The sequence below is a fragment of the Aythya ferina genome (assembly GCF_964211825.1).
Source record: "Aythya ferina genome assembly, chromosome: 7".
Classification (NCBI taxonomy): Eukaryota; Metazoa; Chordata; class Aves; order Anseriformes; family Anatidae; genus Aythya; species Aythya ferina.
The window spans coordinates 20,557,216-20,583,300 of record NC_140302.1 but is presented as its reverse complement, the minus strand read 5'-3'; the positions used below and the strand labels follow the sequence as shown (position 1 = coordinate 20,583,300).

At 43.1% G+C, this 26,085-nt stretch overlaps 1 protein-coding gene and 1 long non-coding RNA gene across 3 annotated transcripts; one reads left to right on the top strand and one right to left on the bottom strand.

The window, feature by feature from the left end:
- Window positions 1-6,655: 6,655 nt before the first annotated feature.
- On the bottom strand, window positions 6,656-10,523 carry LOC311440050. Of its 2 annotated transcripts, none has more exons than XR_014695180.1 (3): window positions 9,980-10,523; window positions 9,218-9,376; window positions 6,656-8,481 (listed from the first exon to the last, which is right to left on the bottom strand). It is a non-coding gene; the product is annotated as an uncharacterized lncRNA (long non-coding RNA). The 2 variants fall into 2 exon arrangements; XR_014695181.1 differs by lacking the exon at window positions 6,656-8,481 and adding an exon at window positions 8,583-8,913.
- A 5,188-nt stretch (window positions 10,524-15,711) lies between these two features.
- Window positions 15,712-23,945, top strand: ANKRD1 (ankyrin repeat domain 1). Its single transcript, XM_084525664.1, has 9 exons — window positions 15,712-15,861; window positions 17,433-17,612; window positions 19,407-19,544; window positions 19,637-19,744; window positions 20,427-20,525; window positions 21,332-21,430; window positions 21,567-21,665; window positions 21,815-21,913; window positions 23,029-23,945. Exons 1-9 carry the CDS (start codon window positions 15,835-15,837, stop codon window positions 23,137-23,139), a joined length of 960 nt encoding a protein of 319 aa, XP_084381790.1. The 5' UTR covers window positions 15,712-15,834; the 3' UTR covers window positions 23,140-23,945.
- Window positions 23,946-26,085: the final 2,140 nt, after the last annotated feature.

Sequence of the window (26,085 nt, the reverse complement as noted above, 5' to 3'; positions counted from 1 at the left end):
GGGGAAGCTTCAGGCTCATTTACAGTATTTCAGGAGGCCGACAACTCTTTAAGCTATAGTCTTCAACTCGTATAAGTTACATACTGAAGAGTCTACTGCCTGGAAAAAGAAAAGGAGAAAATATCCTGAGGTATGGAATATCCAAAAGTAAAACCATCGACTCATTGTGAAAACTTTGACTTGTTTGTTTTAATTAAATTAAAGACAATTAAATTAAATTAAATTTAAGACAATTTAAAATAAGTTAAAATGTCCACTCAAATATGTTTGTAAATTCTGGGTTTGAAAATTCTGTTTTAACCTAACATTTAGACAAACACTTTTTTACTACTCTGACACGTAAAGAATTACAGCTCCCCCTAACAGAATCACAGAATTGTCTAGGTTGGAAGAGACCTCAAGATCATAGAGTCCAACCTCTGACCTAACACTAAGGAGTCCTTCACTAAACCATATCACTAAGTTCAACATCTAAATGTCTTTCAAAGACCTCCAGGGATGGTGACTCCACCACTTCCCTGGGCAGTCCATTCCAATGCCTCACAACCCTCTCAGTAAAGAAGTTCTTCCTAATATCCAACCTAAAACACCCCTGGCACAACTTTGGCCTGTTCCCCCTCGTCCTGTCACCAGACACATGGGAGAATAGACCAATCCTGACCTCGCTACAGCCCCCTTTAATGTACTTATAAAGAGCGATAAGGTCACCCCTGAGCCTCCTTTTCTCCAGGCTGAACAAGCCCAGCTCCCTCAGCCGCTCCTCGTAGGACTTGTTGTCCAGACCCCTCATCAGCTTCGTCGACCTTCTCTGGACTCTTTCGAGCACCTCGATGTCCTTCTTGTAGTGAGGGGCCCAAAACTGAACACAGTACTCGAGGTGCGGCCTCACCAGAGCCAAGTACAGGGGGACAATCACTTCCCTAGACCTGCTGGCCACACAGTTTCTTATACAAGCCAGGATGCCGTTGGCCTTCTTGGCCACCTGAGCACACTGCTGGCTCATATTCAGCCGACTATCCACCAATACTCCCAGGTCCTTCTCCGCCTGGCAGCTTTCCAACCGCTCATCTCCCAGCCTGTAGCTCTGCTTGGGGTTATTGCGCCCCAGGTGCAGGACCAGGCACTTGGCCTTGTTGAACTTCATACAGTTGGCCTCAGCCCATTGGTGCAGCCTATCCAGATCCTCCTGCAGAGCCTTCCTACCCTCAAGCAGATCAACACACGCACCTAACGTGATGTCATCTGCGAACTTACTGAGGGTGCACTCGATCCCCTCATCCAGATCATCGATAAAGATATTAAAGAGGACCGGCCCCAGTACTGAGCCCTGGGGAACGCCACTAGTGACTGGCCTCCAACTGGATTTGACTCCATTCACCACGACCCTTTGGGCCCGGCTATCCAGCCATTTTCTAACCCAACAAAGCATAGTCCAAGTCCAATGCCAGTCCAAGCCATGAGTAAACAGTTTCTTGAGGAGAATGCTGTGGGAGACGGTGTCAAAAGCCTTGCTGAAGTCAAGGTAGACCACATCCACAGCCTTTCCCTCATCCACCAAGCATGTCATTTTGTCATAGAAGGAGATCAGGTTCATCAAGCAGGACCTGCCTTTCATAAATCCATACTGACTGGGCCTGATCACCTGGTTGCCCTGTAAGTGCCGCGTGATGACACTCAAGATAATCTGCTCCATGAGTTTCTCTGGCACTGAGGTCAAACTGACAGGCCTATAGTTTCCCAGGTCTGCCCTCCAGCCCTTCTTGTAGATGGGCGTCACGTTTGCTAGCCGCCAGTCAACTGGGACCTCCCCCAGTATTCAGGACTACTGATAAATGATGGTAAGCAGCTTGGCCAGCTCCTCCGCCAGTTCTTTCAGTATCCTTGGGTGGATCCCATCTGGCCCCATCGACTTGCGTACATCCAAGTACCGTAGCAGGTCACCAACCATTTCCTCATGGATAGTGAGGGCCACATTCTGCTCCCTATCCCCTTCCACCAGTTCAGGGTACTGGGTATCCAGAGAGCAACTGGTTTTGCTGCTAAAGACTGAGGCAAAGAAGGCATTAAGCACCTCTGCCTTGTCTTCATCTTTTGTAACTAAGTTCCCCCCCGCATCCAGTAAAGAATGGAGATTCTCCTTAGTCCTCCGTTTTGCACTGATGTATTTGCAAAAACATTTTCTGTTGTCTTTGATGGCAGTAGCCAGATTGAGCTCCAGATGAGCTTTGGCCTTTCTAATTTTGTCCCTGCACTGCCTCGCAACATCCTTATAGTCTTCCCGAGTGGCCCACCCTCTTTTCCAAAGATTGTAAACCCTCTTTTTCCTCCTAAGCTCAAGCCACAATTCTTTGTTCAGCCAGGCTGGTCTTCTTCCCCACAGGCATGTCTTTGGGCACGTGGGGACAGACTGCTCCCGCGCCATTAAGATTTCCTTCTTGAAGAGAGCCCAGCCTTCCTGGACTCCTCTGCCCTTCAGAAATGCCTCCCAAGGGACTCTGCCAACCAGTGTCCTGAACAGTTCAAAGTCAGCCCTCCGGAAGTCCAGTACGGTGGTTTTACTAGTCCCCTTCCATTGCCTTCTCTCCCAGCCTTGCCATTGTTCCCCCTGGCACAGCTCTAACAAGCCTTGTTTCAGCCCCGTCCCCCCTCTTACCTAGTTTAAAGCCCTCTAAATGAGCCCCGCCAGCTCCTGGCTCAGGATCCATTTTCCCCTTAGAGATAGGGACCCGCCTGCGGCCATCAGGGCAGGTGCCAAGTAAAGCACCCCATGGTCAGAAAAAACAAAACTTCTGTGTTGGCACCAGCCTCTGAGCCATGTGTTTATCAGGTTGGCTTTTCTTGTCCTCTCTGTACCCCTCCCTGCCACCATAGGTATGGATGAAAACACCACCTGTACTCCCGCTCCATCCACTAACCGTCCCAGTCCCCTAAAGTCCTGTTTGATGGTCTTCAGGCTTCTCTCTTCAGTGTCATCACTGCCAGCCTGGACTATTAAAAGAGAACAATAGTCAGAGGGGCGAACCAGGTTGGGAAGCTTTCTGGCAATGTCCCTGACCCTGGCCCCAGGGAGGCAGCAGACTTCCCTACGGGTAGGGTCAGGCTAACAAATAGGTCCCTCTGTTCCCCTGAGAAGGGAGTTGCCCACAACAATCACCCTTCTTTCTGTCCTGGTGGAGGCAGTCCTGAGGTGTGGAGTCAACTTCCTTGCCCTAGGCATCCTCCTGGGTAGACTTACTACCTCATCCTCAGCTACCAGTCTCTCAAGCTCCAGGGCCTCAAACCTGTTGTGTAAGGGCACCTGGGAAGGTGGGGCTGGTGGGGGGGGGCATCGCCTGCAATGTCGAGCAGGGACCTGTTTCCATTCCTCCTCAACTCCTAGGTCCCCTCCCTCTGCCCGACAGCAGCAGGGCAGGGGGTCCACCCCCATCTGGGGGGTCTCACCCCGGTACCTGCCCTTCAGGCCACTCAGGGAGTTGCTCCACAAGTCTATCTCCCGCTCACACTCCCTGATATCCCTCAACCTCTCAACCTCCTCCTTGAGTTCTGCCACGAGGCAGACCAGGTCATCCACCTGCTCGCACCTCACGCACACAGTCTCTTTGCCCCCCACAGGTGGTAGCAACAGGCTCAGGCACTCCCTGCACCTGGAGACCTGAACTGCCGCAGTTTCGAGCGGGCAGTCGGTCTGGGTGTGTACAGACTTCCTGGAGAGCGCACTGTGCCTGGTGTACACCACTGCAGCTGAGCTACCGGCAGACCGCCGTTAGAGGAGGTGTTCGTATGGGCTGGGGGGAACGCTCTGCCCTCCCTGCCCTCCCTGCCTGCACTAACTGCTGCACCACGCCCTGTTTGCCCGTCCTGGTCGCTCGCGCTCCCTAGGGGCAGCTTTTGAACGGCCGGGGAGGGGGCGCTGCTGGCTCCGCCTACGCCTCGTTCTCTCCTCGTTCAGATCCTTCGCGAGGGCGAGGGCTGCCGGGTCCTGGCGGCTCCCTCGAGTGGGCTCGGTGCTGGAAAAATTAGCTCTGCCTGTCCGATCCGCCACTCCGCTGCAGAACGCATCTGCCCCAGAGCCGATCTCCTCGGCAAGTGGCAATCGGCTCCGGGGCCTACAACAATTGGTCATTCTGCATTTATAGCATAATAATGCAAAATAAAACATAGTTTATGCCTGGGATAACACTTCTGTCTGTGATGAATAGTTCATTAAACTTGTTATATTTCAATAACCCATATTCCGTTAATTCACTTACATTTTATAAACTGTCTGTATGGACTGAATTTATGGTGCTACACGTGTGGTGTTTTGTCAGAAATTATGCTTGTAAAGGAAGACTACTAAAGACTTAAAATCTAGCACCTGACAGAACAACAAACTGCTAGCATAAGTTGTTAAAAAAATAAGCACCATCAAAATAAATTTTATTACTGAGCAAGGTGGGGAAGAACATAAATACAGATTTGACTTCAGCCTGGAAGTAAACATGATCATTTAATGATGAATAACGCATGTTTTCAGACCAAAAGTTAATAGAATGTAGCATAATCTCGCCTTAGTCCCAGTTCAACGAATGCTGTGACCACTGAAGTATCTGCTTTAAAGAAAATGCATGCCTAATAGAAAGTACTCATTAAGCTATTAATTGTTGCTTTTTGTTGTTGTTTTTGTTTCCAGTAAAAGATTATTTCTGCTGAGCTTGGATCTTCCATCTACTACATGTCTATTTTCTCAAGCTCTATTATCTTTTCTATGATTAGAAAAATCATCAGATCATGCTCACTGGTGGCCTGGTTCTTCCTCAAAAAAGTGTGCTGAAAGAACAGGATGAGGTTGATAATCTGTAATATGGGGGATGGCATTCGGCCTTTAAATCCAAAAAGGCAGTCTCTAACACAAAGAAAACAGGAAGTCTTTCTGCAAGTCTTGAAGTACATGTCTTTCTCTGGCTCTTAAATTGCTAATGTGACCTGAAGCCACATATAGTTGCTTTCCATGGAGAAACCACCTAAGTGAAAAATGGGTGAAAATCACGTGTCTCATATTTTGGTCTTGACTAAGTCTCCATGCTGTAGCACAGATAAGAAACAGAAACATGTGAGATAAAGGTGCCAGAGATGAAACAGAAGATGAAACAATGCTCCTTTTTTACAGTATCTGGACACCACATCTTTTAAATTATATTTATTTATTGTTGGTTCACCTGCAATAGTGTGATAGCAGTTTTAAGTAACTTGTTAAAGGTAGACTCTGACTTGTCACTGGGATAGTGGAGCATCTTCCCTGGATTTCAGAATGTACTGTGAATACTTTATCAGTCACCTCTATGTTGTATCTCTGGAAACAATCTATGTTACCATGGAAAAGGTGAAATAAGAATAACTCCTGCATAGCAGTGTTTCTTTAATACAAGCCAACATGCAAATCTTCACATGTGAGTCACTGCGGGGAGCTGGGGAACAAGGCGAGTTCGCAGGCCAGAACAACCCCTTGGTCTGCCTAACGCTGGTGTCCTGTGGAGCTATGCCCACCATGACTAGATTAACATGGTGCAGGAATTTATCTTGGTCACAGAATTGCTTGACTATTCATCTGTTCAGTTACATATCTGTAAGCTTATGCTTTTAAAAAAATCTATAGGCACCACGTGATTCCACCCAAATGTAAACATGTTATGAACACGGAAGTGCACTCAGGCCGAGAAACTGCAATTTGCCGGGTTCAGTTTCCCAGTTGACACCCATGTCCCTTACAATTTCCAATGGCTAAGCAATGGCTAAGTACACTGTGCTTGGTTTTATTTTCAGTAACAAATAGGTACATTAGTCTCTGAGTGTGTTAGGTACAGTTTTCAGAGTTGTACATTTCACTGGAATAATTCCGTGCCAATTCAAAGGCTTTGGGACAGTCTATCCATGCAAAATGCCTCCTGTGTGTAACAATAACTGGCACCTCACTGCAAGTACAGAACAAGTATGGGATTGCTTCAAACTTGCCCATCCTACTTGCCTTGGCATTTACAAGTGGCAGAGGTTGCACCATTTTCCAGCTCCTAGTCTGAGGTTCAAAACTTTTGCTTTTTCTCTTTTCTTATAAAAATCTCATGCAGCTGTCAATGAAACAGTATCACTCTGGGAAAGCTGCTACCACATGTCCATACCATTGTTCTTAGACAATAATAAGCAAGAAAACGTTTGTTTTCTTCCCCCGTTTCTGAAGGCTCCATTAACATATACAAGTGACATCTCCCTAGGTAGCAAAGAAACATATTAATTAATGAACAAGCAAAATAAATACAAAGAAAACATATGCTCAAAGGGACTATTCATGTGTATGTGAGCGCATGAGACTCCAATGGAGACAAATGGGAGATGCACATACAGACAAAAGGGAGAATACTTTCACTGCAGTGGATGGAAAAAGGCCAGCACGGAACAGAGTGGAATGCATACAGGGATTTAAAGACGGATTACAGATGCCTGTGGCAACTGCTCTCAATAAATTATAGTTAGATCAAAGAAAAATAAAACGCTTTGATAAGAGATTAACAAGTGCCATTCTCATATGTACAGCTGTAATTAAAAAAAAAAAAAAAAAAAAAAAGGGAAAAGAAAAAGAAAAAAGAAAATTAACCCCTTACTTAAGGTAGTTTTTTTTTTTTTTTTTTTTTTTCCTAGTTTTATTTATGAATTACTTCTGCTACTCAGGGATAAAGACAACTTTTTCATTGTCTTCCTTCTGTTACAACGAGACAGCATATAAATACACAATCTTTATTTTTATGCATGCACCAAGAATTCTGTAATAAAGAAGAGGAAAGCAAAATTGGATTTGCTTTCATCTATTTTCTAGAACCTTTTCTTGCCCTAGGACATAATGAACACATGCACACTACTGTTTAGAGCTCAGTAAAAAAAGCAGTTCTTTGAAAGGTCAGTGGAAAATTAAGCAATAAAGTCAGAAGTTACTACAAATGTGAATATCCTTCCATCATCTTATCTGAAATGTGAAGGTTGCTTTTTTAGTTAACTTGCAGCCTGTGTAGGAAGAAGCATTCTGACTGTTCCCTTCCAGCATCAGAAAACGAGTCACCCAACACACGTTCTTCAGTGACTTTGGGGCTGCAGAAGTATTTACACATGCGTGACGTTAACTTCAGAGCAGAAAGGATAGGACTTCTCTAAATCTGAGCGTTTTAACACTGCAGTAATTCTGTAATTCTAGTAATTCTGTCTTTGGTAAGACCATCTTCACATGACTATTCCACATTTCTGAAAAATAGGTCCAGACAGTAAAAGTAAAATCTTGTTTTACAGCCTTGTGATTTCATATCCAGGAACTGCTTCATCTACACATTTTTCATCTTAATGTAAAAGCTACCATTTTCTCCCACTAGTTCCTGGTTGCGCAAATCATAAGTAGAAAGTTACCTGCACTTGCAGAATGTGTTTAATAGTTGTCTTTACTTTCTCAATCAAGTGGCACTGACAGTTCTAATAGTTTACTTGTAACTAATTCACTTGGTTCAACAGGCTGGAGGTCTGCTTCACAGCTTTATATATACCCGTTAAAGATACTGCAATACTTGAGAGCTCATTTTACCAAACATTCGTTTTCAACAAGAAGATGCTTTCATCTTCTCATCAACATTTTATGACTGTTATGGTTGTACTCTTCCTCCTTTACAAACCTCTGGTGAAAGCAGCACTGTTTCCAACTTCAGTGCTGAGCTATACAATTTTCCATGAAACCTGAGGCATTAAGCTGAGGGAAGCACGGATGCATGTTCTTGGGATCCGTTTCTTTAGGTTTTACTAGGGGTGTTACCACAAATTCACTGTTGGAGTCTCTATGGTTGTTCTGGGACAGAAGCAGTGAATGGCAGTGGCACTCAAAAATGAAATGACCATTGCAGTAAAAAGCACGTAGAACTCTGCTACATTTCACAGGCTGCAGTTTCTTAGCAAAGGTCTGGGTGATTTCTGATTTCCTCCAGACCAGTCCTCCTACTCCTGCTGTGAAACAGGAAATCAATGCCCTTTCCTCTCTTTAGAATGCAATGCAATATAAAAGCATTGGATTACTCAGCATAATTGCATGGCCACCCACTTGAAAAAAAGACAATACAGTGGTCTGGATCAGAGCATCAGAGAAGGCAGTGGCCTCTTCTTTTTCTTTGGATGGGAACATCACAGGCAGTCACCTAGCGAGAACCTTTGTCTGTCTGAAAAGGCAGGTGCAGATAAACAAAAATGTGCTTCACTGCTCTCAGTATCTTGATTCTTTTTCTTCTATCCCTCAGGAAAAGGAAGGGATATGTCTGTTTCTACATTTCTTCACCATGAAATTCAGTGTTTCATTTGTATTAAGGCTGTTCTGTATCCTCCTCATCGATGCCCCATGGGAGGAAAAGGGGGGGCTCTCCTGGTTTCTGTCACATTATGGGGAACAGCATGCCCCTGCACTCATCCTGGCACGCGGATGGTCTGAAAAAAAAAAAAAAAAAAAAAAAAAAAACACACAAAAAAAGCAAACCTCATAGAAAATTTGCACAGGGTGTGAGTTAGGGCTTAGTACGGGCAGAGTATATGGGCAGAGTATAGGCTTAGCTCAGCCTCAGCAATAGCTGTCTAGGTGCTGTCAACTGGCATTGTGCATACCTTACCATGGACAGCCACAGATACTGAGGGACAAAGGCCTACACCACATTCTCCCTATCCAACTGTATTTGGTGTGAAGATGCCTTTAGTGAGAGAAAATAGCTATGGGAGAAATATTTGGTATTTTCTCTTGTGAAATAGCAACTAACTAAAAATAGTGTCTGCAGATTAATACATTGCAGTTTGCAGGCCCAGAGAAACCAATTTAGATCAGTTGCTCCTCTTTCTTCCTCTTTCATGCATTCCCTGCATTTTCTCCTGAAATAAAACAGAATACAGAAATCCATGACAAAGTGTCATAACAGATTCCTTTAACGCTTCTTTGTGTTACAGAGGGCACAGGGTTTTCTCCCAGTTCATCATCTGACATAAATTTTTCTCCGATTATGATACTTCAGAGAAAAGGGTACTAGGGTTTTTTTTGTCATTTTTTTCTTTATTTAGACTTCTCTAAATTTAAATTCAAATTGCATTTTTAGCATATGCACTCTATCTGTAGCAAATCAATAAAAAGGAGAAAATCAGTTCTTCTATCTGTGTTTGCAGTCACAGAAATACTTACCCTCTAGCCCCAAGAGGACAACCAACGTAACTTGAAGTAATGTAATTCCAAAGTTGCATCAATGCTTTTCTACTGTCAGTGGTATTACGGCAATCAAAGCAGATATTTGTTGAAAATAGCTTGCATGCATATCCAACAGTATCTCACTGCCAGTGAAACCTCGTCCCATGAAATGGGGGGAAAAAGCTTTTCAGCAACTTTAATGTGAAGCACATTTATACATTTATATTTTAATTGCAATATATTAAAAAAAAAAAAAAAAAAGCTTTTTTCCAGGTAACACCAAAAAAAAAAAAAAATCTCTTCAACCTGTTCATAATGTTTCAGGGGAAATGTTTCAAACAACAAGAAAGAGAGAAGCTGCTATACCTGAATGCATATCTTAGGCCAGTGTCTAGACATACTATTGTTTTGCAAAGACATTACACAAACAATCTTCTACCAAACTATTCTCACATGTTTAAGGAAAATACACCCAGTTCTCTTGCTATGACTCCCTGAGCTCTCTTCTATTCACAAAATATAGGAATCTCCTGAGGTAGAGCTTCTAAGTGGTTTGCATCCAAAGCTCTCACAGGCCAGCTCCAGTGATGGGTATCTTCTCTTTTTTCTCCTCCCCTCCCCTCCCCTCCCCTCCCCTCCCCTCCCCTCCCCTCCCCTCCCCTCCCCTCCCCTTCCCTTCCCTTCCCTTCCCTTCCCTTCCCTCTCCCAAGGCATTTCAAATGGCTGAAAATTATGAAAGAAGATGACAGGATGACTTACCTGCTGCAATTCTGGGAAAAGAGCAGAAAGGATGGACTAAAGGTTTATCAAAAAGGAATCAGACCTCTGTAAATGTAGTGAACATCGTCTGCATGGTCAGATGCAAAGCAGGCTTTGTTAAACATGCCTTTTTCCACAGGATGACAGATCTGGTTGAAAGTCACATTCATGTTAATGCAGTTTACTTGAGTCTTGGCAAAGCATTTCACTTCATAGCATATGTTGGTATGATTAAAAAGCACACATTATATGGAATTAAAAAGATGTACTTTGGAAGAACTAAGAACAAGCTCCCTGACAGCGTGTCAGTCTCTATGTGCACGGAGTAAATGAGTGGAACTATTTCTAGCAGATTCCCACAAGGATCAGTTCCTGGTCCAACATCATTGGGTATTTTCGTCACGTGTCCAAACAATGTGGTAAAATCAATCCCAAGATGGTCAGGGGCTGGAACACTTAATGTGAAAGAAGTGGCTGTACAAATTGAACTTGTACAGCCAGGAGAAGAGAAGGTCCCAGAAACCTAGTAGCACCATATGAGGAAGTTACAAAGAAGGCAGAGCCAGACTCTTTATAGAGGTCTAAGGGAGGAGAATGAGACCATCATCATTAATTGAAAGAGGAAAAGTTTCAAATTATTATTGAAAAAAAAATAATAAATCACTATGAGTATACTCAGGCACATTTTGAGCAGAAGTTTGGACTAGATGACCTCCCAAGGTCCTTTCTGCTAGAGCATGTTGTGACTATAACTTGGTTGATTCTGATTGGAGAGAGATTTGAGAGACCTGTTAGGTAAATACCTCAATGTGTGCTGTAACGTATTGCTGCAGGGAAATGAAACAGTTGGATGCAATTCTTCAAGGCATTCAGGGAGAAGTAGATGTTAGCAGGATACCATGCCCAGACTTAAAAGAGTAAAAACCCTGGAGAGCATTCAAAAGAGCATTGCAAATGTCATCTCAGGGTTGAAGCACAAGCCTTTGACTATGAGGTTCTCCAGAGAAAGCAAAAATGTTATTTGTCTTAAGAAGCCTGGCACAAAACTTTGCAGAGTGCTGTTCCCAGAGCTGAAGCCACCATTGCTCCCCAGGATCAGCCCACTAAGTCTGGCAGAGCTGCCCGATGGAGCCCTCCTGTACCTCCTGAGCTGCTGTGGGTGCTATGTGAGTGGACAGGAGTAAAGCCAGGACCTGTATTTTCTTCTGCATCAACAAGGAGGAGTTTTGTGCATGCTGTGAAGTACTTCTGAGGGATGTTTCCCCCAGACTAACATCCCCTTACATTTACACAGCAAACAGGCATCGTACTACTGGGATAGCAGTACTTACAGACTGTCAGGCAGAGGTAAAGATTCAGTAACAGGAAGCTTTAAGATAGACAATATTTCAAAATAAAACACTGAGGGAAAACAAAAAAAATGTCACTGAAGCAAAGGCGAATTCTCCCTTGCTGCCAGTCTAAAGCCCTGGGTATGCTTTGTTGCAGTTGCCACTGCAGGTACCTGCTGGATTATGACCAGGTGACCAGGATTTGAAGGTATGCTCTTATCACACTGATGATAACTTTTTATTAAAGTTGTTCTGCAGTATTTAGGAATGAGAGAAACATTTTAGACAACTCCATATTGACACAAACAAGCCTTGTTGCTACAGCTGAGGGAATATTGTCCTTACTTGAGCACAAAAAGAGGTAGTCAGAAGTTAGGTGAACAGAACAATGGCACAGGTGTGCTGGATAAGCAGAACCTTGACCTACATTGCTGACTGTGACAGTCAAGTAAGTATCCAGCAGATAAACCCCTTTGACCACAAGTAATAACCCTTCTGGTGCCTTTCACTCCACTCACTTAACTGAGAGCCATTCTGGTGAATTAGCTATTTCACAGGTTTTGTACAAATGCCATCATGATAAAGCTCAAGGCCTCAGATACGTTCAAATCCCTTGTTTTTTAAATACAAATCATTGCATTTTTTTTCCTATTGTGTGAAAACCCCAGCCCACATGTCAACTGAGGAGGGTTTTTTTTTAAACCCTACAGTAAGTGATGCAACTAATGACTCACTGCTGGTTTGAGTTTCACACCAGAGGACTGTGCTGCCCAGACCAACAACCTGCCAGACTGTGACTTTATTTCTTTAACAAGTGATATGAACAAATGGAACTTATAACAACATCCTGCTGTTAATTTAATAATTTATTATACTCTAATTTTGTAGTTAAAAGCTAACTTTACATTCCTAGGGGAAGTAGGTTTTTTGTTGTTGTTTTGTTTTGTTTTTCTAAGGAGACAATCTTTCTCTTTAGCAGTTTATACACAAAAACAGAAATTGATGAGAAGGCTATAAGTCATTTTAAACAAATGATGTAATAATTCCCTGATCACTTTAGATAAAACAGACATACATACATACCAATGTGTTGAAAAAATTAGGGCATTGAATGATGTAATTTTCATATTATGCTTTGTGACAATAAATATCAGAGTTTATATTAGACAAATATTTTGTGCCTTTCATGGAAAACAAATGGTTAAAAATAAGGAGGAAGCAAATTCAGCTCTTGCAATATCCTGTGATTTACTGCTCTGTTGTGTGTGTGAATATATGCAACATGTGGATGGTCATACAGAGAAAGAAACAAGCCATTGCACACCAACAGATCCCTAACACAGGAGAAATCTATGGGTTACCCTGCCTTAGCTGTATCTTGGGTATGCATTCATCCATGACTGCACATTCATGGAAAAAGGTTTGCTGGATTCACACCCTCTGCAGTGCATAATCATTTCCCAGCCACTGCTGTTTTCCTACCTTTGCCTCTTTGGCAGCAGGTACAGCCAGGCACAGCGGCGCTGCATAGGGCAACATCTTTGGGTGCAAGGACGGAGCCAAGGGCAGAGGGCTGGAAAATGTAAGGCAGCTGAGTACAGCAGTGACGGCACTGAAAACATGATGGTAATACACTTGACAGGAGGTGGCAATATCATTTGTATCACACATAATGCATTCCCTCTACTATTAACCTCTCTAAAAAATTGCTTACAAACATTCTTTACACTACCCTGACAATCTCTCCTTTGATAGCAGAGAACAGGCTGTGCCTTGTAGCTTCCTCTCCGCCATGCTGTGACTGCTGTCCTTTTTTGTTTTTCTCTCTGAAGTTTTTTGAGACAATATCGGTCGCTTTACATCTTGCAGATCATTGCTCTGCCCTTATTCTTTAGCAGACAAGAAAGTGTTTTCCAGATCCCCATTATGCATCTCCCACTGACTGTCTGCTATTACCACCTTAACGGAGATGTGAGAAGTCACTTGTTGAAAGGTGACTAAGTGGTTATAGTCCTGCACAAGGCTGAAAGCTACTTTGCCCTCCAATATTAAGCATTAGTGATAAGCATCCAGGCTAGAGTCTTAGCTGATTTGAATCTGTGCATTTTCACTATCTCAGAATGATTAACCTGCTTAATGTGACATTTAGCTTAAAATCATTTACTGTTTGGTTAATTTAGGTTGCTGCCTTTATTCAAAGTGGTTTTGTGTGTGCCATTTTTTTACACAGAAATTCAGGATCTTCAGGGAAGATTCACTCTTAATCCTCGTTGTTCTCTTTAGTCAGCAGGGAGTGGAAGCTTTAATTATTGGCTTTTGGCAGCGTAGAGTAGACTCATGATCCGAGAAGTGGATTTGTGTTTCCCCTCAGAACACCAAGGTTTCCTGTAAAGCTCATGTGGGGTATGGATTCACCTACCATTTGCAGAGAAAGATTTACCCACTTACACCTTCTTGGTCAGGTTTTGCTGACTCAGTTTTATATACACCAGGTTGGTGTTTGTTTTTTGTTGTTGTTGTTGTTGTTGTTGTTTGTTTGTTTTGTTTTGTTTTTAAAGGAGAAAGAAAAGCAGTATTCAAATATAACAGGGCCTGAGGTAGCTTGTAGCTTCTTACAGTTTTTATTCTTCAGGAAAACTTGTAGCAAGCCCTACCTCTCTCTTCCCATGTCAGTTCTCTGCTGTGATCTGTTTCCACTAAACAAGGAACGATCTTTGCAGCCATCCTATTAGGGCTGTGGATTTCAAGGCTATCCCCCAGATAAGAGTCACAGAATGAAGCAAAGTGAGATAACTTGTTACTGCACATGTGGAAACAAGAAAAAGACAAGCAGAGCTACCTCTTATCACAGAGAGATGTAGCAGGAGCAGCACTGCTGTGAGAAAAAGCCCTGCAGTGTGATTCAGGACACACCACTCTCACGGAATGATATCCTGGCTCTACTTGGGTTTGGAAAAATATGTTCTGAAAGGTTCTCTTGCTGGCACATACTCTATTTTAGTTCTGGGGCTCATCCTGTAATGTCATATATATTCTGAGTGGTAAAGGAACCACCTGATATCCAGCTTCATTTCAGGGAAAGGGAGGGCATAGGTATGATGGGCACTACAAGACAAGTTTGGAAGTACTCAGATTACTGGTAGATAGTTCAGAGGAGAGACACCTTGAAAGGTCAGTGTCATGAACATAGCATGCTAATGATGATAATGAGATAAACAACACCCAAGATAGTTAGATCTTGATTTGGTGAAGCACATGTTGTTCGTACTTGAAGCACCTGAGTGCTTGTATTTATTTCAGCCAGGTGACTTGCGTGCCAGCAGCCAGACTTGTACCTCACCAGACAGAGGTTCCGAGCGTTGCAGAGTGACAGAACTGATTTCCTTGGCGTTTATCCACACTCTTCAAGTGCAAAGATTAGTGCATCTTCCTTTTTTAAAATTGCCTTCTGCTGCAGCTCATTCTCCTGCTTCCAGGCTATTTTGATTCATGACACAAGGAAAGCTTGCCCCTTTATTTTTCTCCTAAAGGACTCCATTAACTCCTTGTTCCCCAAACACACATCTGTTTATGTCTGTACCCTGTCTTAACAGCCAAAAATGAACAATCACCTTTGTGCCCTTATTCTCTCATATTCAAATGAAAATATCACCTGAGAAAAGAGGTGAGGCTTTCTTTGCTTGTTGTTGGGTTTTGTGTTTTATTTGGCCTAATAGGATATAATTCATTATTCTCCTTATGACCACTGACAACATCCCAGAAAAATGCAAAGCTTGCTGTTTTGAGATCTTACACTGATTGTAACTTATCATGTCATAGGCCCTTTTAGCACCAGAGACATCATTCTGGTTTAGTAATCCGTTCAGAGAATTCCTTCCAACAAATATAGAAAACTGCCATCATGATGAGAAGAGTCCTTTCCCCTAAAACTGTTTACCATCCAAGAATAAATAGCAATGCAAAGAATGGCTTTCCGAGACTTAGGGGGTCATAATCCACTTATCAGGAAGGTATGACTACAGGTGTTGTACATAAGCCACTTACCCTTGCAGTCATCTGAATGTCAATAAAAAATAAATAAATAAATAAATAAATAAATAAGATGAAGTTATAATGCTCTATCAACAGACAGCTGTCCTAGTGGGCACTGGGAACACAGGATGACTCGCATTGCTGAGCCGTGTGGTCACTGCCAAAGGAGCGATGAGCTCACATTTCATTCCGATGCACATACGCGGTGTGGTTAGACTGCGAGGCTCGAGCGTCCTCGCCCAACTGACGCCCCCCCGCCCTGCCTCGACACCAGATCTGGCTAGTTAACATGTCTGGAATGAGCGCGAGCCTACCTCTCAGCTGGCAAGTCCACGGGGCACACTTGGATTCCCAGGTTGGAAGATTATCTCATTCAAGCACAGTTCTCCCAAAGATATATAAGCTAAGCTGGCGTGGTGGTCCCTGCAGAGCTTGCCTGAGCACTTGGGAGTTTCATCCATAGAGGAGTACAGCCTTCAAACACTGGCAGACATGATGATGATGAAGGTAGAAGACCTGGTAGGTGCAATCTTCTTTCATTTACTCATAATTACGCTTCCTTCTAGACTGTCATTACACCAGGCAGAGAGGGGCAACCTTTGTGGAGCAATGAGGCTACCAGCACTGCTTTGCTCTAGGCATGAGACCTGTATATAAAATAAAATGTTATCATGTTATATTCTCACTTTAACTGTTCCTTCATAAGGGGACCCATCACTCGTATAGCTACGTAATCATTTGGATTTTGCATCAAAACATAATTTACCAGGAAGTACAGAATGACTAAAATTTAGCTGTGTATTTTCCTTTGACCTTGGTTCGTTTAAAAAAAAAAAAAATTTTAAAGCTCTTAGGTTTACAATCACTCTGACTAATTCTAATCCAGTAAGAGTGGGGAGGAGGTAGCAATGCAGTGAAACCAAATCATTTTCCTTCCACTTGTAAACCAGCACTAGGCATCACTATCATGCCCACTGCTGTTCATTTTGTAATAAGCTTTTGAAAAATAATATCTAAACCAGACCACAAATCATGGAACCCTTGTACTGCAGAGTTCAGACTTAAAATGATCAAACTGGGAAACCAGGAACAATCCAGGAAAGCAGTGGGACATTATACAGGAATTCCTTTTTTTCCCAGGTGTTGAGATGAAATTCACATACAGCCTGACTAGTTAATGCTGTCTTAAAATCTTTGGGAAGGCCCCAAGAATTTATCTAGTGTTAAACTCTGTAACAAACACAGCTATACAAGGGTGATTGAATGGGAAGCCAGTCCAGAGCACATACATCTACTGAACCACTCTGAAAATACACCATAGCCTCCACTAAGTTTAACAAGTTATCTCTTTAAGCATACTTAATCAACCATCCAAAATATTTTAAAAAGCTATGCAAAGCTGTGCTGGAGGGCAGCATCACACAGCTTCAGCACAGGAACTGCCTTGTGCTTGTTTGCTAAGTGCTATAAGTGGAGACTTTGGTTCTGACAGCAATGGGTAAGATCAGCCTTGAAATTACTCAGCAGACCAATTTAACTGCACTGTATGTGTTTCAATTAAGCTGTAAGGTCCCAAGGGAGAAAGCCTCTCCTCCCACTCTAGCTGCTCGGTTCCCCTGCTCTGCACTCACAAGGTGCTGGCGCCTGTCGGGGTGGCTCCTTCCACCAGAGCCTCTTTCTGAGGGGTCTGACACATGCTGGCAAGTGAAAATGCAAGAAAATCCTGAACAAAAAAGATGCTCTTCCTGGCTCAATGGCTTTTGTCAGTACAGCAGCAGCTCGGTGCCAGTCAAGCACAGAGTTACACTGAGGCCGCCTCGTGGATCTTGACCCAAACCCTGAAGATGCCCTCGGGGAGTTGCTGTGTGGACGTGGAAGGTCTGGCTGCAAGCGAGCTTGCCCTAGCTATTCACACACACACACAGTCAGTCCAGGCACAGGCCGAGCGAGGTCTGCAGTCTGTCTGTCACACTCTCCTAGAGCAGGACAGGAGTGACATGTAATGAGCCCCTAGCTAATCCAGCTTCTCAGGGGGTGGCTGCTGCCATCACGAAACTGCTACTTATATTGCATTATATTTCCTTTTACAGGTGACTGGGAAGAAAACTGATGATAAGGAGACTGGCAGCTTCCTCCCTGAGGACTTTAAAAATGGAGAGTATGAAGCTGCTGTGAGATTAGAGAAGCAGGATGACCTGAAGACAGTCTCTGAACACGTACTGACCCAAGGAGATTTGGCTTACCAGAAGGAGAAAAAGTTAGAGGCAGAGGTAGGCTCTTGGGCTTTTGCTTAGGCTTTTATCATCCTGTGTGTGCTTTCTGCAGCTGCCCGTGAAGTTTTGTCCCTTTCCAAATTAGAAATACATGCATGGTGGGCTAGATAAACAACCCTGAGGAGACCGCTGCCAAAGGAGGTTGCTCTGAAGCCTCCTGAAGGCAGAGGTCTGCTGGCTCCTGCAGCCTACGGATGCAGGCACTGTCTCCATGAGGCAGACCCCCAGACTCTCCCCCTCTAAAATCTGACTGTAACCCCAGGGGCCTCCCCTTCCCCACGACCCCTGCCTGCCAGCTGCTGGTGAGGGGAATGCATGCAGACAGAAGGACACCTTCAGCCTGCACACCTAACAGCTGCCACCAAAAATAGCCAAGCCAGGGAAGAGGTAAGGGCACTTTCTGAAACCAGGAGCCTCATCTGTCACAAAAATACAATTTTTACAAAAAGTCTGCATTGTGCTTACTAGCACATTTTGTGGGAAAAAAATACAAATTAAAGTGATATTGCTGTACAAAAGAATATTATTTTGTATTCCTGCAGCATGACAATTCTCTCCATAGCCTTAAGAACTGATGCTTTTTTCTAAAAATACTGTAGCTATAACATTTTACATTACGTGGTGGGTCAACAACTAACTGGCTTTAAAATGTAAGTAATTTGGGAATTAAAAAGTTTAACTAGCAGGGAGAACAAGACTTTGTTCTGGAAAAGAAAGGTGGAAAGGTGAGCCTCAAAAATATTAAAATTAATACAGCTACTGACCTTCACCTTCAACTAGAGGACCATTACTTGCTACAGATCTTTTTTTGAGTTCTTCTAAAACAACCACAATGTCCTAAGAATCTTTTGGATTCACTGTTGATTTCCACAGTCTATCCAGCCAACAGAGTGTTTGCCATTGACGATCAAACCCCAAATGCAGAAAAAAAGAGGAGGGGGAAATAACTTACTTAAATCAGAATTTAGTTGAAAAAATATGGCAGGGTCTCACCAGCGTATTTACCCTTACAGATACCACAGGATAGACTTTGTCATGAGGTACTCCTTGGTTGTTAGTCACTCTTCCAAAGCCACGGACACCCCATGGCCTTCAGTGAAGGCAACACGTTGGTCTTTGATGTTAGCAGTGCCCCATACTCACTTCATGCAGGAATATGCCTTAACATACAGGCCTGAAGTAGTCTTAAGCATTTATTGAACTGTCCCTTCAAGGACACTGGGGACATTCTCTGTAGTTTACCAAAATGTAACACTTACCATCTGAAATGCTAAAATTGGCATAAACCTTGCATTTCACTTAAGGGTATTTTTTTTTTATCAAAGAGGATTATGTTATAATAAATCAGTGGCTGCATGAGAGAAGTGGTTGAAAGCAAAACATGTGGTGGAAATCAGTTAAAACTGCAGGGACTTCCAAGCCTAAGCTGCGGGAGATTTCTTAAGTTCTTGGGCCAGAAGGGACTGTCGTACTTCTTGGACTCCTGGTCTAATACGGACCAAAAAGCTCATGCTATCCCACAACATACAGCTGAAGAAAGCCTTTAGAAATAGGTGCAATTGTGTATGAAAGAAGAATACACACTGCAGAATTTAGAAACTTACTCCAATTAGCCCTAACTGTTAAGAACAACAACAAAAACAAACCACCAGCAACAAAAGACAACTTATTTCAAAGTTCACCTAATGTGAACTGGATTTGGCTGAACAATAGCACCCACTGTCCTGCCACTCTGAAGGACAGAGGTGTTCACCCTCAGCTCAACTTTCTGGCTTCCCTCCTTTGTTTCAGCTGAAGAAGAAAAAACTAGAGGAGAGATCAAAACTTGAAAGCTTGGAGGACCTTGAAAAAATTATTCAACTGAAGAAGAAGAAGAAATGCAAGAAGGTGAAAGCTCCCGTTTTAAAGGAACCCAAACCAGAAGTTATTGTAAGTTCTGATGGGAGGTACCTTCCTCTGGGAAAGGACCACTGGGCCTTGGTGCAACTCATATTTAACACCTGTGTATTACTCTTCATCAGACAGGACCAGTGGATGTACCCATGTTCTTTAGAGCTGCCTTGGAGAATAAGTTGCCAGTAATTGAAAAATACTTGTCGGACAAAGGGGATCCAAATGTCTGTGATGAGGTACACTCTTCTCTTCTTACTTCACACCTGCTACATAAAAGAGATTATTACAGAACAAAAATACCTTTTACCACTAGATTTTGTAGTTTCCACACTTATGAGGAGAAAAAAACAGTGGGGGAGAAGTAAATAAATTCTGGGAGTTTGACATATTGTTCTGTAGTGATAGAGGGGCCACTGGGAACCTCCAAAGTAATATTACTTCAGAAGATATATTTATTTATTTATTTCAAAGAAAGCTATTGGTGACTAGGAGACCCTGATTTTCAGCAACAGGTGGTCTTCCAATGCTACTAATGAACAGACAAGAAATTTGTCTTCAGAACTACAAAAAAAAAATAAAAAAAAAATGATGCCATGTGCCCTCATACTCCATAATGCATAAACTGCATTTGCAAAATGTAGCATAGCACATTGGAAGGAGGAACTCAACAGGCATCATTTTAAATTTGATTGTCACACTGCTGATATTCCTTACACTCTTTGAAATACCAGGTAGGCAGCCCTCTGCTATTAGGATGCTATTAAAATTTAGTAGATTTCATGTCTCAAAAGTATTAGCTCTTGAAAATGAATCAGCATAAACTATGTATTTGCCATCATCCCAGGGAGGCAGAGAGAAAAGTTTAAGAGATCTTTGTTCCATATTCGATATCTGATTTTGCACTGTTTTAATTGACAGTTCAAGCGCACTGCATTGCACAGGGCATGCTCTGAAGGACATCTAGAGGTGGTGAAAAAGTTGGTGGAAGCTGGCGCCCAGCTTGAACTGAAAGACATGGTATGCCCATTGACTTATACTTCAGAAAAATTACTCATTTTTTTATAACTGCTAAAAGAAACACACAAGAGAGGAGCACTAAAAGGCCTTAGAGTGTCTTTTAAGTTTATCCTTAAAATAACACTGCTGAGAAGAGGTTTCAGGAGGTGGTGTCTGCCTTGCTTTGCCAAAGCTGTTGCTGGAAATCGCAGGAAGCGGAGGAGCACATTGGCCAGTAGACGGCCTAGAACAGTAAGGCCCAAAGTATGGCAAGACTGCTGAGCTCAGGCTACCAGGCTGGGCTGTGAGCAGCTGGTGGAGATGCCATGGTCCCACGCGTTTATCAAGGGCCCAGCACAGCATGTACGATCTCCACCAGGATTTGAACTCTGCTCTCAGGAGAGGCCTCCGCTCCTCTGGAACAGCTGAGCATCCACAGCTTTTGCAGCTGTTTTTATTTGATCCTCCACGCCCAGCTCTGCTTAGCCCCTTGCTAACCAGTTGGCAGTGGCCAGCCTCGCTTCCCCTTGCTTCAGCAGCCGTGCTGGTGGTAGCATAAGAGCAGGAGTGGTGAGCAGAGCAGGACATGATGAGGAAATGGTGGCTCCCCTGCAGCCAGCTGCAAGGAAAGGCTGGTATCATGGAGGTGAAGGGCTGAGCAAGAGAGGCTGCTAGTAGAAACAACAGGAACAATGATCACAGAGAAATGCTTTAAGTTAAACTGCAAGAAAAATGACTTTGAATTCATTTAGAAATGTGATGAAGTTTGCTTATTTATTTTTTTGGTAATACGGTGAATTAAATTACGTTTATTTTTCCTGCCATAGCTTCAATCTACAGCCCTGCACTGGGCCTGCCGAGGAGGAAACCTGGAAGTTGTAAAGTTCTTACTGGACAAAGGAATAAACAGAAATGCAAGAGACAAGGTATGTTCTTCTGGGGCTCTGATGCTTTTTAGAGAGAGAAAGCTGATCCCTACCTGAGGGGATCATTTTTGGCGGCCATTCGTGATCAGCCCTTCACTGCTCCGTGCCACTGACTGCCTTCTCAAACCCCCCTCAGCTGCTCAGCACGCCTCTGCACGTCGCTGTGAGGACGGGCCAGTACGACTGCGCAGAGCACCTCATTGCCTGTGAAGCAGACCTTAATGCCAGAGACAGAGTAAGTGCCACCACCTCCTTACCTGCAGCACCAAGCTCCTGGCCCCATTTACAGCTCCACAGCCCTGCAAAAATTCCTGGTGGTGCTGTGGGGTTGGGACCATGGCACTGATGGCAGGATGGACTCTGACCCGTGTCTTACACCCCTAGGAAGGTGACACACCGATGCATGACGCTGTCAGGCTGAACCGCTACAAAATGATCCGGCTGCTGATTCTCTATGGGGCGGACCTGACCATAAAGAACTGCGTAAGTAATTCAAAACACTTAGCAGAGCTTCCCATTCGGAGCAGTATCACAGGTTTTGAGGCCAGAAGAGACTATTGTGAACAGACTTAATTAGATCACTGCAGAGTTAATTAAAGCAGAGCTGACACAGAGAAAGTGTAACTTGGGGGAGGTCAGGGAGCAGCACAAAAAGCATTACCTGCTCTAAAACCAGAACCCATCAGGTGCAGCTAAAAACACCACCACATTTTAATTACACAGATCATATATTAAAGAAATCTAAGCATACAGACACTTGCTGTCTGTACAGCTCCTGGGCTCCAGCCACCAGAGACAACGAGAGCCCTGGGGGGCTGCGAGAGCTCCTTTCTGCTACACCCACAGCATCAGCTTCCATTTAAGAACAAACACCCGAGATTTTGCTGATAATCACTTCACCAGCAGCAGACGTGACCACATCAAAATACCAGATGTAACAGACCACATTCTCCCCCAAATCCAAAAAAAATAACAGCAGCAGGGACAGTGCACGTTAACAACGTGGATCAATGCTTTTGATTGGCAATCAATTAAAACTGGAGGGGACAAGGAAGAAACCTGCCCCTGCAACCATCTGCACTGCCCCTTCTCTCTGCTCAAGCAAAGACAAAGCAAGGCCACTCTAGGCATTATCGTTCACCAGAGTATGAAAACGAGGAAAAACAGTCCCAAAGGCAAAATACTTACTCTCTCAGGCTTTGTCTGCATATAGAAGTTACTCCTGTTTTATTTAGATGTGGTTCATAACCTCTCTAATTAAACCAACACGAACTCTTACCTGAATTCTCCATTAAACAGAAGAGTAGCTTATTGAGGTTTCACCTAAATGTACTCCCAATCAGTTTAGACTGGATCAAAAGAAACACCAGCATGCTCTGCTAGCCACAGTATTTGCTAACATGGCTTAGTGCCACTGAAACAGGACTAGATCTGGAGTGCCAAAGGACCCAGATCTGAGATGAGAGTACAGCTGACCCTGTGTGTGCAGAAAGCTCTCACATCAGACAGATGCACTGTACGAATATCTCAGGAGGAATAAAGGACTTAGTATTCACTGGCTGAAATTAAGTCTGGCTTCCCCTGCTTATTTTAACCAGGAAGGGAAAACCCCTATGGACCTTGTTCTTCAGTGGCAGAACGGCACCAAAGAGCTATTCAACAGCCTGAAAGACAATTCCTACAAGAGCGTCCATCTAAACAAGTTTTGAAGAGATGAAAACCAGACTGCTCTTTTTGCTGCTTTTAAATGCTTCATATGAAACTTGAGGAAAATAGCTCTGAACATAGTATATTTATTGAAGATATTTATTGTACTGGAATATTTGAAATGCCTTCACTGAAAACTGCCAAACATGCAGATAAATTATTTTAAATGGCAGATTGAGTGTTAAGAATCCACTGGTTTTAAAACAGCTTTATTTATTCCTATTTATTATTTATTTATTTTAAAAGTAATTTTTAATGATCGTATTTTTTTTAATCATTTTAAATTCTAATGCAGTCTTTGTCAATAACATGAACACTTTTGACTTAGATGGCAGTATTACCAACTACATTAGCAATTTACCTCAAGCCTTCCCATAGTGCTAAACAGCTAATACTTACAACTGTTGTCTTGTACCTGCCAAATTCTCACGATTAGAAAAATATGTTAAATGTGTGGTGGTACGTGGAAGAGAGAGAGCCAGGGAAGAAGGGCTACTGAGATGCCAGGTGGATTTAGAGGAACAGTTGAGTAATGGGACTTACACGTCATTTGGTGATTGTAGTTGACAAAGAGCTCAAGGACAGAGCTCCAACCATCATGTAACCATATGGACTGCAGGATTCAGATGCAATGTTATGAAGGTGAGAGGAGACAGTATTGTGAATGGGAACTTTAAAACTAGATGACTACAAAGCCTGATGATTGAAGAATGCAAAAAAACACATGATGTATATTTGTAAATTTGTACTGCTTTTTCTGTACATTTTGTACTGATTTATTTCAGAATAAACGGAGTGGTTCTTTGTACTTGCCGGAGTGTATTATGGAGCAGTGAACATGCACCGGGCAGCTCTGTCTCTCATTGAGGTTCCCATCTTGGCTTCTGTAAAATTCATAAACTCAAAAATAAAAAGTCTCAGCTGCACAGAGCAGCCAGCCCTTTAGCTACCTCCCTGCCACTGTTAGAAAAATACAGCTTCTAACTTTTTTCTCCTTACATACAAACATACATACAAAAACAAAAAGCCAGTACTTGAGTAGCTAGTAAGATACAAACCTACAGCTTTATTACTATTATTTAAAAATCCCAGCTTCTCAGCAAGTCAGTACTTACTGTGTGGAGCACACAAGACAGCTTCAATTGTCCCAGCCAAGGAAGACGTGGAGTCCTGCTAGGAAAGAAAGGCATCTCCCCCTGTGCTTCAGCAGAGGCAGAACAATCTTAACAGTACCACCAGCAGAGACATCGATGCCCAATTTCACTGGGACGTTACATGCTGCTTTCAGTTCAAGTCCTAACACCCCATAGAGCAGCCTCCCAGTGACATATGCCACGGGCTCCCATGAACATTCACCAGCTGGTGAAGTTGGCTTCTAACCATCACACTTTATAGTCTGATCAAAACAAAGTCCTGGGCAATGAAGCGTGGTCAGGAGTGGGCATCAATGAGTATTTATCACTGGAGCATCAATTTCAGAGATGGAGTGAATTTACAGAAACCCCATAGAGGAATAACAAGAAATGCCTATTCTATCTGCAACCAGCTATCTTAGACAGAAGCTGCAGCTTTAGACAGATGAGACTTCTCTCACACAAGCACTGTAACTTGTCAGTGTCACTTTGCCAGCTGTAGGCTTTATTTGTGAAGATGATTTTTTCCATAAGAACCACGGCATGTCTGCACTTGCTGTCCCTCTCTGCAAGCAACTACTTCACTTCTTGTTCTGCACCATTACCCAGACACTGGGAACATACCTTGCAGGAAACAGAAATGACCAGTGCTGGCTAACTCGTTTTGTTTATCTTCATAACTTCATAAGCAGATCAATTGTTCAGTCACCAGAGGGGACAGAACAATGCTCCAGGAAACAGAGGGGAAAACATATTTTCAATCAGTTCCTGAAGCACTATATCTACTTAAAAACATGCATGCAAAGATGCAGGGACTATTTACTTTTTTTTTTAAGGAAGTCAAACAAGACTTGATCTTCATCGTTCAAAAGCCTCCTTCCATATGCTAGTCACCAAATAACTTCTCTCATGGTCAGGACTGATTATTTCCTCACCAAGGTACAGTAACGTGTAACTCAGAAAGTTGCACTACCAGGCACATTTCCACTGATTATTTGTTTGGCTAGAGCTTCATTTTGGATACAAGTGCATAAATGACAAACCAGTGTATATATTACATCTCAATACCAGTAATAAAACACTCACATCACAAAGTCAACGAGCAAAATAAAAACAAAGGATAAAGTATTTAATTATTTGTTCAATGAAGCACAAGCTGTTGTGACTCCCGTCAGCATTTGATGGAACTGTTAGACTACTGAGAACTTCATTCTCATTCTGCTTAGTCCAGTTACTGAGAGCTCAGAGATAATCCACTGCAAGATTTCTGCAGTATTTTACATGCTACAGCTTGCACTTCTCAGCTAGTTGTCAGATACAAATAGAGAATTGAAATATTCAAAGTAAAGCTGGCTCAAGAGTATCTTAAGTACAGTATCTTACTTTTTTTTTATATATATTGATTTAATCAAAAGAAAAACGTTGGAAGAGATCTGAAAAGGCTCCATGGATTACAAATCTGTTGTGACTGTGTACTGGGTCTGGCTGGAATGTTAACTTTCCCGGCAGCAGCCCATACAGTGCCGTACTCTGTACTTGTAGCTAGAACAGCAGTAGCACAGCATTGGGCCTTTCTCTAACCCTCCTAGGGGGTGGGCAAAAAGTGAGGAGAGAAACATCACTAGGGCAGCTGACCTAAACCAATCAAAGGGATATTCCATACCATGTGGTGTCACACTCAGCAATAAAAGGTGGAAACAGGAAGAAGAGGGGAGGGGTGGGCTCTCGTTGAGAAGACGTCAGTCCTCCTCTCGAACACCGGCTGCGTGCGTTGTGGCCTTGCTTCAAGGACGTGGTCAATCATCGCTCATTTGT

What these genes read in the sequence shown, in the direction of transcription:
- ANKRD1 (XM_084525664.1), top strand. Translation starts at nt 15,835, where the DNA reads ATGATGATGATGAAGGTAGAAGACCTG. An exon ending in ATCCAAATGTCTGTGATGAG is followed by an intron (nt 19,745 to 20,426) that starts GTACACTCTTCT and finishes TTTAATTGACAG; the next exon opens with TTCAAGCGCACTGCATTGCA. An exon ending in ACCTGACCATAAAGAACTGC is followed by an intron (nt 21,914 to 23,028) that starts GTAAGTAATTCA and finishes TATTTTAACCAG; the next exon opens with GAAGGGAAAACCCCTATGGA.